General features: G+C 48.4%; 1 protein-coding gene across 12 annotated transcripts in view; it reads left to right on the forward strand.

Annotated features, from left to right (window-relative positions):
• The window catches only part of BEND7 (BEN domain containing 7), an 82,748-nt gene that overhangs the window by 58,946 nt on the left and 11,451 nt on the right, over positions 1–12,351 (forward strand). For all 12 annotated transcript variants that reach the window (XM_040451386.1, XM_040451388.1, XM_040451392.1 and 9 more), the window contains one exon: positions 8,881–9,000. In XM_040451386.1, coding sequence (XP_040307320.1) covers positions 8,881–9,000 — 120 coding nt within the window. The remainder of the gene's footprint in view (positions 1–8,880; positions 9,001–12,351) is intronic.

Consider the following 12,351-nt stretch of genomic DNA (forward strand, 5'->3'; position numbering starts at 1 on the left):
TGAATTCTTTTGTCAGTTGCCTGTGTTACAGATGTTTGTTTTCTCTTACTTTCTAGCCTGTGAAAACTTTGCGTGTGACCTCTTCAGTCACACCAAAGTTTCGATTTAACAGCCAGATGGACTGCTTTGTGCTTTGTGGTTTCTTCTGTGCCCGTTTTAAGAAACTCTCCCGACCATAATAGAATGGTATTCTCTGCTTCTTTGTCCCAGCCCAAGTTTTACCTTGTATATTCAGATCTTTTTCATCCACTTGGAATTTACTTTTGCCTAAAACGTGAGGGAAGGATTTAATTTGCTTTTCTCCCTGGGCAGTCAGTTATTTTAGCCTCATCCTCTTCGTTCACACGAATTGTCAACCCCTCTCAGTCGTACACTGAGCTCACGCTTTACCTGTTTGCACTGGTCTTTTGTCTGCCTCTGAGCCTGCGCTACCCAGCTTTCATTCGTCTAGCACTGCACGAGCTCTTAGTGTCTTACAGCTCCTGGCCTCCCTCCCTGTGTCCCCTCCCGCCCTTCCCCTCTGCTTCCGGTGGGTGTTTGGAGCTCTTCCTCCTCGGCTACAGCCTGTAGCAATTCTTTGAATGAGGGTCTCTGTGGTGTGTCATTTCAGTTTCTGTTCTGGACGTTTCTTTGTGGCACCCTCAGTATCGAAGGACGTGGAGTCTAGGGGGATAATCTGTTCTGGACTGAGGGTTGCTTCTGCAGGGCAGCTTGAAAACCTGCCACCGTCTTCCAGATTTTGTTGCTGTTGTGGGTCTGCTCCGAGTCCGTTGTTCTTTTATAGATAAACCATCCTATCTGTCTGGCTGCTTTCAAGACCTCTTTGCTTTCCGTATTCTCTGTTTTCTTTCTAGCTATATATTTTTACGAATTTGCTGGGTTGTCTAATTTGTCATCGTAAGAGCAGGGTTCAGTGGTCATTCACGTGTAATCGACGGTGGGCTAAGAATCAGGCTCTACTCCAGGGGGTAAAAAATGCTCTCTTCGGGAAGGCTCTTTTGGTCTCCAAACACAGTGTTACTATCGCTGCCTTAGGAAGAAGCTGTTTTGTGAGCCTGCAGGATAGAAACAGCCTGCCTGCATGCTGCCTGCCTTCCTCCTAGGTGACACCCATTCTCTCTGGCTCCTTTCTCTCTGCAGTCGGCTTCGTCCTCCTCCTTACCGGCTTCCTCTGCCCGGTTTCTGTCGCCTCCCCCCTGCCACAATTCCGGTTTGCAAGGTGTGTCGGGACCACTCAACACCAGGAGGTCTCGGCTTTGCCTACTATTGCTAAAGCCCTCATCCTCTCATTGTTTGCTGTTCTGAGGAGCTCAGCCTTTTGTGCAGTCTGCAGCTTAGCCTTAGGTCAGGTGCCCATCGCTGCTGTGGTCAGGCTGTGCTGCGGAGAGCACAGGTACGAAACATCCCTGCCCAGTTCGGCAGCGGGGGCTGGGGTGGGCCGTTTCCCACAGGCGTCCTTGAGCTTGGCCAGCCCCACACCATCCAGCTGCCTTTGGTTCAACTCAGACCTTCTGCATAGTTTTTCTTTCCAACATCTTGATTCCAAGAAGTGAGAGCACTGGGTTGTGACATCAAATGCTTCAGATACTGGAAAGACAACCCCTCCCCCCTTTACACATTAATTAGCTGCATCATAGCTTATCCATCAGGCCCTTGTAGGTCTGGTTATCGTGAGCTGGTTTCTCGGGCGTGAACCCTTGGGTGGTCTAGTCAAATCAGAGTTTGTACCTGCACGGCAGAGAGCCAGTCCCTAGGCCAGGAACACCTGCCCCAAGATATGGAGCATCGGCCCACCCCACACCATCAGCCAACCCTTCTTCTAGCTCTTTCCCTTTCCCTCCTAGTACCTGAACTTCTACACTTCTTGTGACTTCAATAAATCACAATGGGTTTGGAACGGGTAGCAAGCCCATGACTTGTGGATTTCAGCTGTCCCCATGAGTTTGGTAAATGAAGCACCATAATATCATCAAAGGAAAGATACTCTATTAGAGTCCTAGTGGGCCAGAGTCATCAGTCTCCAAGCCAAAAATACCTGTAGACCCATCCTACCCAAGGCCCATTCTCCTTCTCCCTTCCTTGCTTCAGGCCAGCCGGCCCCTTTGGTCTAGAAGGGAGGTGATCTCACAACCCACCTGGCCCTCTGCCCTGCTGTCCACTGTGCTTCTGTTTTGGGCAAATGAAAGCGAGACCAGCATTCACAGCGTTCGCAGGGAAGCCTGAACTTAGCTATTGATTTGCTTATATTTAGAATTCAGTCATTACTCTCTTACAAGATCTTTGTGCTCATATATAACTTTAAAGTAAAAATTAAATAATTTAGGGTGCCTGGGTGGCTCAGTCGGTTAAGCATCCAACTTCTGCTCAGGCCATGATCTCACGGGTCGTGGGTTCGATCCCCACATCAGGCTCTGTGCCGACAACCCAGAGCCTGGACCCTGCTTCGAGTTCTGTGTCTCCCCCTCTCTCTCTCTGCCCCTCCCCTGCTCACGCTCTGTGTGTGTGTCTCTCTCTCTCTCTCTCTCTCTCTCTCTCTCAAAAATGAATAAACATTAAAAAATTTTAAAAAAAGGAAAGAGCAAAAACAAAATTTTAATTTATGCACAAAACAGTCCCTATGAGCCGTGCGGTCTGGGGCCGATTGTTTAACCTGCCTGTACCTTGACTGTGTCTATAATGCAGGATTGAAAATACCTGCGCCATCAGGTATTTTCAGCAAACATTAAATGAGATAGATGTGTAAAGTGCTTAGCTCGTGGGAAGCTTCACAGAATAAAGAGTAAAGGAAAGAGGAATGTGCCGGAAGGTGCCGGTGGCCTTCCAGCAGCTCCCAGGTGAGCAGGGGGAATGTGCACAGCCTGCAGGGAAAGCTAGTCTCCTCCGCCTGAGGGCTGGTCCCAGTGCTCCCACTCCTCGGCCCAGCCCCAGGACCCTCCTGCAGGGAGCTCTCTTTCTCACCCTTGTCCCCGGCCCCTCTCACGCTCTGGGAGATTGGCGGCGCCCGCGAGGCCCCGGCCTTCAGTTTTGCTTGACGTCCACCTTGATTTCCACTCGTCCGTTTGACCATAACTTAGAACTGCGTCATCAGAGCCGAGGTTGGGCTCTCACTGCCGGCCAGGTGTAGCCTAGGTAGAAGGCTCCACAGCGATATTAAAACTCCGTAGGTCCCCTCTTGCTTCTCAAAGCGTGCGATCCAGTGACTTCCTTCAAAAAGCCACACCATATTCTGTTTCTCCCAGCAAAGGGAGCCAGAAGATTCCAAATTAAGGGTCCTCTAGGAACCATTGTGTGAACAGATAGCTGTTTGGGGAACGCGGCCAATCCCCTCTGTTCTCGGCATGTCACATTCAGACACACTATATACCGCCTGTTCATTGATGATTACATTAAATGCCGCGTTCCCAGGGAAGGATCTGCTCAGCCACCACTAGCTTATTCATTATTTATATACAATTAAAGGGCACGCTTCGAATGAACACGAACGTATGAGAAAAGCCATTCTTCATGTACACATCAGATTGAACATTTGTCATTTCCCTAGTGACTTAACGTACTCTCTGTACCTTGGGACCTCAAATTATATTAAGCACCGGAGATGCTTTAACTCTTTTATTTAGTTTAATTGTTGGCCTTAGTCCGCTTGTTGGGATTATTTGGACTTGTTTAAAATTAGCCCTTGCTTCTCCTTAATATATTAGAATGGAAGAAGAGGGAAATTTCTTTTTAGTACCTATTGCATTCTAAGGATGAATGCAAATTGTTCTATGATTCTTAATGACCCACTATTAACATAGTAGGAAACCCAGTGCATTAATGCAATGCCTCTTTTCACATCATTACTCCTAATGGAACTGTTACCAGGATAATAGCTTGACCTTTCGCTACAGATTCAGACAGCAAAATATATTCTGCTTACTCGATACCTCTATTCACATAGCATATTGAGCATTTTCGGATCAATACAATGACAATCTTTTTGGCCTTGTTCTAAGGTCTCATCTGCACAAGTTACACAGTATAGGATTGTATCTTCGGTAGACAGATTCAAGTTAAAAGTCTCTTTTAAGTTTGAATGTAATCCATAAAACAGAATGTCAGTAATACTCACAGTGGAAATATTTGTTTATATAGGTATTTTTCGAGAAGCCTAGTGCTGTGCCTTCAAAGGTCTTAGACACAGACCCGGGAGACAGAGATCTCTCTGGCTTCTTTTTATTGTACCCAGATAAATTTTGATTTTTTAATGTTTATTTATTTTTGAGAGAGAGAGACAGACAGACAGACAGAGCTCTAGTGGGGGAGGGACAGAGAAAGAGGGACACACAGAATCCGAAGCAGGCTCCGGGCTCTGAGCTATCAGCACAGAGCCCAACGCGGGGCTTGAACCCATGAACCGCGAGATCACAACCTGAGCCAAAGTCAGACACCTAACCGACTGAGCCACCCAGGCACCCCTGTACCTGGATAAATTTTAACTGAAAAAAGAAAAAAAAAATAGCCAGAAATTGTTGCCATTTTAGTGGGTGACGGTATTTGGGCCCAAGATTAGATTGGAAAGATCTGCTGAGAAGCCCCTCACGGAATGGGAGAAAACATTCCAGAGCCTTCCCTTTGGTTCTCCTAAACTTGGTTGTTGACATTGACATATGTGGTTGCTGGGAGTCATTCTGCATAATCCACATCAACTTTGCAATTTGGAACCACTACTTTCTAGTGTGTGCTAATTTGGATGCATGGATCTCGCAATCTAAGAAAAGAGGGGTTACTATGGAAATGAATTATACAAATAATATTACAGGGAGGGAAATGTTTACCTGGTAAGATGATATGTAAGACCATTTGTGTGGTACACATTTTCATATAAACTAATAGCATGCTAAATGCGATTAATTATTCTCTCCTGTTTGTTAAAATAGGACTTCGAGAACCTTTTGGCAACTCTCTGGTTAGGAAATGTTACTGTGGGCATCTGGATGTGATACAGCCTTGTTTCTTTAACTGTATTCTATGAATTTAAAACTTCCTACTAATGCAGATAGGTGTTTCTTCCCCAATTAGTCTAAATTCATGAGCTCTTGTAATCGCTGCCATTAGAAACCAAACTGGAAAATACGCTTGTTCATCAAATATTTATTGACTTCTCGCTCAGTACGGGACACTGTGGTCAGTGCTCTGAGGGAGACCAGATTAATGAAGACCTTTGAAGTGGTCTACAGTCTGGCAGAGGAGATTCAAGATCACACCCACCTCGGGGATATCGTGTCCCCGGCATCCCTCCCGAGGGGAGACCGCCTGCTCGCCCACGTTCACATGCCATGTCCTGGGGAGCCTGGGGGATACTCCCCCCGACCCCTGACCCTTAGTTCTACTTCCCAGTCATCACCCTTCCTCTGCACGGCTGGGGCTGGGGTAGACCCTGTCCATCAAGGCTCTTATCACAGCTACGCGCCTTCCTCTCTCTCTCAAGTCCTGCTGGCATCTTGAGTGGCTTCACTGTGCCCATGAAAGATCCACCTGGCCTTCCAGCCACATCATGCCCGGCCCTCATCCACGGTGACCACACCTTAGCGCTCTCCTACAGAGCTCCGCTGCTGATGCTCTCTACTCCAGCCTGACACTCTCAATTGCCCTTACTCTGTCACCTCCTTGCCAACCCCACTGCTAGGCCATTCCCCGATCCCCAGAGATTTCTCCAAGTGTGTGAGCCTCTTTCTGGCTTTACTTCCTTCCCAGATTCGTGTAGGGAGGCAGGGAGCAAAGAAAGCAGAGGTAATTAATTGCAGCTGACCTCTTCCAGCGCTTTGTATCCTTGTCCTTTTGCCAGAACTGTCCAGCAGAGTCCTACCCTGGGCCGGTCCTGCCATCCGGTGGTACCACACCCAGCTCGGAGCTGCGAGGTGCCACGGGATCGTGGCCTGCTCTTGTGCTTGGTGTCCTGACATCCTCAGTCGGCTGCCTTCCTATTCTTCTTCTTATCAGGGGCAATTCCGGACCTTCCCCACGCTCTCCGTACCCCTCACTGTGGAGCCACTGAGTCTCGGGAGTGATTGGCCCAGCCTGTGCCACTTCTAAATCTACCCCATTCCCCATCCCGTCCGGGCTCAGAGGGGGCATCTTCTTCCTGTTCAAGGACAGCCTCCGCTTCTGGACCCCACCACCTCAGCCGTGGTTCCCGTGACTGCCTCCTGCCTTCCCCAGAATCCTGGCTGCTTCCCTCAGCCTGTAAACCAGGCCCGAGTCTCCCCAGCCTGCAGCCCCCCCCCCCCCCGCAGCTTCCCCTCCAACCCCTCATCTCTTCCTTCCCCCACGGAACCCGGGTTTTTCTGGAATGCCATCTGTGGCCACCCTGCCGCTCCCTCGAGGGCCTCCCGTGACACTGCGAGAACCGCCCTGCCCGACCCTCTCTTGCACTTCAGACGGTTGTCTGTTGTCCTCTTTAGCACCACTCGCCCTTCTTTACGAGACCTCACTTCCGGTTCCCCCGACTTGGCCCTCAGAAGCCAAGCTTGTGCGTTCATCTCCTTCCAGCTGGGGTTCCCTCTGGCCCTGTACTCGGCCCACCCAGTGCTGTTCCGTCGCTGTGTTCTCGCCGGCCGACGTTCTTTCTTATTGCCTCAATCACCACATAGAAATATGTGCCTCCCGGGGCGCCTGGGTGGCTCAGTTGGCTGAGTGTCCGACTTCAGCTCAGGTCATGATCTCATGGTCTGTGGGTTTGAGCCCCATGTCGGGCTCTGTGCTGACAGCTCGGAGCCTGGAGCCTGCTTCGGATTCTGTGTCTCCCTCTCTCTCTGCCCCTCCCCAGCTCATGCTCTCTGTCTCAAAATGAATTAAAAAAATTAAAAAAGAAAAAGAATCATGTGCCTCCCAGGCCCGTATCTTCTGCCTGGACCCCCTTCCCCGAATCCTGTCCCCCCCATGGGTGCTCCGCCAACACCCCAAATCAGCATGGCCCAAACCAAACCCAGTCCAGCCTGCCTTGTCCCTCAGACATTCCCTTGCTCCCATGTTTACCAGGTCATAGGATTCCCCAGAAATGCCAGTTCTAGATACCATTCCAGTCACCTGCCGCCTTCGCTCTCGCTGCCCTTACACAGAGGACAGCAGTGGCTTCCTGCGGGGAGCCCCTGCCTGCTTCCACTCCCAGACCTAGACCCCCCACTGCCCCACTTCACCACGTCCTCCATGACTGGATGGGCTACCCTTGTGTATGGGCTTCTTCCTCTTTCAAATGATTTCCTGATGCTAAGTTCCTAGGAGCAAGATTCTCAGGTATCAAGCCCCTCTTTCTGTATTGACCACCTCACTTCCCAGAAGAGTTCTGCCATTTATGCCAATGGCAATGTTTGAATGTGCCGGGTCCCCACCATTTTAGCAGTGTTATTAGCTTAACATTCATTGTCTTTCTAATTTAGTAGAGACAAAGTGTGTTTTGCAGTTCTTTGGTTTATATGTTTTCTGAACATCTTTCCTAGATATGCTTTGTTCATCTGTAGAGACTTTTGAAGTTGCTCCTTTATTTGAACGAACTCTTTTGGGGCAGGGGGTAGATATTGAACCTTTTTGGTCGTATTTAGCACAACGAGCTTTTCTCGTTCTAAGGAAATGTTTCTTTTTCATTCAATAGAAATGTTACAGTTTGGGGGCACCAGGGTGGCTCAGTCAGTTGAGCATCTGACTTGGGCTCAGGTCATGATCTCATAGTTCATGAGTTCGAGCCCCGTGTCGGGCTCTGTGCTGACAGCTCGGAGCCTGGAGCCTGCCTCGGATTCTATGTCTCCCTCTCTCTGCCCCTCCCCTGCTCTCTCTCTCTCTCTCTCTCTCTCTCTCTCTCTCTCTCTCTCTCAAAAATAAATAAACTTAAAAAAAATAGCTTTATATAACTGAATCTGTCAACATTTTCCTTGGTCATCTCTTTTTTAAAAAGAAACCTTTAAAGCTTTAAAACCACCAGTACTTTAAATACCAAGAAGGCAACGTGAGTGTAGGTCTTGTCCTTACAGAGAGCAGGTAGCAAAGATGGGGTGTGAAGGCGCTCGGGGGTAGAGGGAGTCAGAAAGGTCCACAGCAGCTCTGAGATGGGCAGCCACACACGGTGTAGCTTTCATAAAGCCATTGTCCTGTCTCCCTCTCGTCCTGTCACACGATTCTCTCCATAGTTCCCTCTGCTTACCAGGTAGCTCTCCTAGGTGCTGGCACAGCACGCAAGAGGCTGACTCAAAGTACAAATGGGGACTTTCATTAAGACATACTGCACAGGGGCGTCTGGGTGGCTCAGTCAGTTAAACTCCCGACTCCTGGTTTGGGCTCAGGTCATGATCTCACTGTGAGTTCAAGCCCCGTGCTGGGCTCTGCACCTGCTTGGGATTCTCCCTCCCTCTCTCTCTGTGTCTCAAAATAAATAAACTTAAGAAGACACAACTGCATTATTATTGAGTACTGATTTAGTAGGAATCACCACGAGAACACCATCTTTCTGTGTAATCTTGCATGAGATTAGATTTAACAACAGTAATAATACATTTGCTGAATTTTTTCATGGGGCCAGTGGACCCATAGGAAGCGTTTTCTTCTCTGCCCATAAGACACATATACGCAAGTGGAAAGAGCAGTACCATAGAACTGCTTCTATTTTATAGCCGGTTTCGTTCTGAAGCACAGTTCACTGTATATGAGCAGGGCCCCTGCCAACCTCCATCTTTACCAAAGGAATGTAATGTGGGGATTGAAGCCACGCACTACGGAACTGACGTCTTCTAGAAATACGCCCTTTTTTTTTTTTTTTTTTTTTTTTTTTATTCTTGGGATATATTCCCATTTCAGATCTGCATGTTTTTTTATTTGCTGAAGTATTTAACACTATTTCACATTTTCTTTCAGTCTTCACAGAAAAATACTGTACCGCTAATCATGTGGATAAACTTCCTGGCCCGAGAGACTGGGTACAGATTCTACAGGATCAAATTAAACTGGCCAGAAGAAGGTTAAAAAGAGGCTCAGGTATGAATAAGCCGTGAGAAAATAATTGCCAAAGCCCTCAATTGAAATCTTGGACGTTGTAAAATACAATTCTTTGCTCTAGGGTATTTTCACTGTCTTTTTGTCTTTTGAAGGAAAAGCTCTACCTAATGTGCTGTGGTTTCTAGTTTAAAGTCTTAGGCAAATGAATTTGGAAATTCACCTGAAGGTTAAATAGTAAAAATTCTGTCAGACCATTTAATTTTAACAGTATAAACGAAGAAGATGGCTAATCTTATTTTGTGGCTTTATGTGTCTTATCTGTGAAACTGGGTCTCTCTTGTGTGACTTTCTTCTGTTTGCTATTGACTTTTGTTTGTTTGGATCTGCATGACTTTCATAAAAAATACCAGTTGCTTAAGGTAACAAAAATAACAATAACCCTCCTATCAGAAACACCACATGAAACAGATTAAGTCAAGTGTGTATTTTTCAAATCTGGCTTTGGGGATTCTGAGATTGTTTTAGTTGAATTATGACTATTTGGATTTGGTCATTTGAGGCCTCAAATGACAGCCAATGTACCAGTGAAGAATCCCCTTGAGGCCAGTTTTTTGCCATCATGTAAGAATAATCATCTCTAGGAGGCCACAAACCTCTAGATACTATTTTTAAAATAAGCAATCAGGGGCACCTGGGTGGCTCAGTCCGTTAAGCGTCTGACTCTTGATTTTGGCTCAGGTCATTATCACAGTTCGTGAGTTCGAGTGTGGAGTCGGCTTGAGATTCTCTCTCTGCCTCTCTCTGCACTCCCCCCCTCCCCTGTCTCAAAATACTTGTCTCGGAATAAAAAATAAATGCAGCAAACAATTCTGATCAAACCTCAGGACACCCGGCCTGCTAAGAGCCTCCGTGTTTCTGTAGCTGGAGAACGCCCAGTTTCGGAGACGGGCTCCAGACAGGGACTGTCATACATCTGGCTGGTACAGAGGCCCGGAGAACAGCAGCACAGATGCGTGGGCCTGTGTCTCTACCAGATCCTTTATGTGAATTCACAGTGTACTAGAGCAGTGAGCGGCCTGAGTCAGCGAGCACCCCGGGGGAGAGCTCCCGGCACAGGCTGGGAGCGCCCTAGAGGCTGCAAGACTTGGCCCCAAGGGACCAAGTGCATCTTCACTGTGAAAAACCTTACAGCTCGCTTCTGTAAAGTAGCCATCAGGACTTCACATACTTAGCTGTAGAGGATTTTTTTTTTTAATTAAAATCTTCCCTTCCTCTTTTTTTTTTTTTAACCATTTGCTTCCTTTTGTACTAATTGATGCTCTTTATAAAGAGCAGTGGACTACTGCTTCTTGTCATTGGTGGAAACGTATTGGGTAGCCTGCGGGCAGCAAGGTGAAGCGGAGTCCAGAGACCTGGCTCTGCGGTCTCTCTGCTCTTTACCAGCCCCGGACGTCAGGCAAGTCACTCCACCCATCCGGTCCTCTGTGTCTCTCTCACGACGCAGACAGAAAAATAAAGTCTGCTTCACAGTTGTCATGAGGTTCCAGATCTGTCATACAGGAATGTCTTCATAAACAAAACGAGCGTGCCCTCTGAAAACGTCTGTATTGGTGCTCGGCGGCACTGGGAGCCTCCCTGTGTCCCAGGTCAGAGGTCTGAGCGCCCCCTCTGTGCCCGGCGGGGGCCCCCCTCTGCTCCTGTTGTCCCAGCGTAACTGCTCCTGATGCCCTCTTCACCCACAGAGGTTTTGGGGCTTGGGTGATAAATCATCCCCTCACCCTTCCCCCAGCTCTCTCCGTTTCTCTGCCTTCTTTTTTGTAATCTACAAATCATCACAAATAAATGCAGCGAGGTACACTGGGGAGAATAGGCCTGAATTCCCAGCTCCCGTCTGCCATTTACAAATTCCTGGGACCTTCTCTGAGCCTCAGGCTTTCCATATATATAACAAGGCTAATACCTACCCTCTTGGGTGTTTTCAGTGTCAGAATCAGACAATGTAAGTTTTGCCACTAATATAGAGCTGACGCGGAATGCTCAAAAAGTGTTCATGCCCTCCCCTCCTTCCCTCTGCCTCCCAAAACAAAGCAGAACTATTCCTTCAACCCTACCATTTCTTTTTTTAAAATACGTTTTAAATGTTTATTTATTTAAGAGACAGCACGTGTGTGGGAGGGGTAGAGAGAGAGAGGCAGACAGAGAATCCCAGGCAGGCTCCTTGCTGTCAGCTCAGGCCCTGATGTGGGGCTCGACCCCACAAACCGTGAGATCATGACCTGAGCCGAAATCAAGGGTCAGTGTCTTAACCAACTGAGCCACCCAGGAGCCCCTACCCCTGCCATTTCTTAAAACCGCTACCGTCTCTTTCTCCGGAAGGTGTTGGTCAAATTTCCTCCCAAAGGGTTTGCATTCCCTGAGTTGGCTTCCCCGACCTGTTTAGAACCCATTGCATTTTGTCCTCTGGCCCCGCACCTCTACAGACGCTCTTCCTGCAGTCACCACGGAGATCAGATTCCCCTTCTGTTACACCAACACTCTGTTTGACCTGCATGTTGATTTTGACTCCGTCGGATCTCATCCTTCTTAAAGTCTCTTCCCTTGGGTTCTGGGGTTTCCCTGTCTTTGCCTCTCCTCCCGGTTCTCCCGCACTGCCTTCCGTCTAATCCACGGCCTCCTCCTCCTTCGGTCTAATCCACGGTCTAAACCACGTGGTTCGCTTTCCATTCCTGGTGCTGTTCTCATTCTAAAGCCTCATCCGGGACTTGAACTGTCCCACCATCGCTGACTCACCAGTGTGCAGCTCTAGATGTGGCCATGTCCCAAGACCCTAGACTTCATTCTTTGAGAATTACATCTGTTTCGTGCCCCAACCCTGATTAGACACTTCTAGCTTCCTGTCTTCCCCAAACACAACCCCTTCTACACACCCCTCCAGCACAGCATGCGGGGTCCTTGACAGGCTAGCCCCACCCTCCTCCCCCACTTCTCTTGCCAGAGGCCTGTGCCTGCCTGCCTCACCAGCGCCTCCTTACTCTGAGAAATGCTGGGCTCTCACACTCATGCTTTCCCTCTGTCCAGAAAACAGCACCTCCTCTTGTCACAGATCTTAAAGGCGACTTCCTCCTGGAGCCTTCATTGGTGGCCCCAGCGCTTTGGTCTTCTGCCAGGGTGACACTCCGGGCTCCTCCAGTGACCACGAGACCCTCAGGAGCAGAGTCTGCATCGGGGTCGTATTTCTAACCCAAATGTCTAGAACAGCATGTGGCACATTGCAGACACACAAGAGTGTTTGTTGAATGAGCCAACGAATCAGTCGATGAAAAAGAAGAGACGATAATCCACAACAAAAAGGTCTTATCGTTTAGCTCAATCTGGTTGCATGAGATCCTG

The sequence above is a fragment of the Herpailurus yagouaroundi genome, unplaced genomic scaffold (assembly GCF_014898765.1).
Source record: "Herpailurus yagouaroundi ecotype Mexico unplaced genomic scaffold, PumYag 203, whole genome shotgun sequence".
Lineage (NCBI taxonomy): Eukaryota > Metazoa > Chordata > Mammalia > Carnivora > Felidae > Herpailurus > Herpailurus yagouaroundi.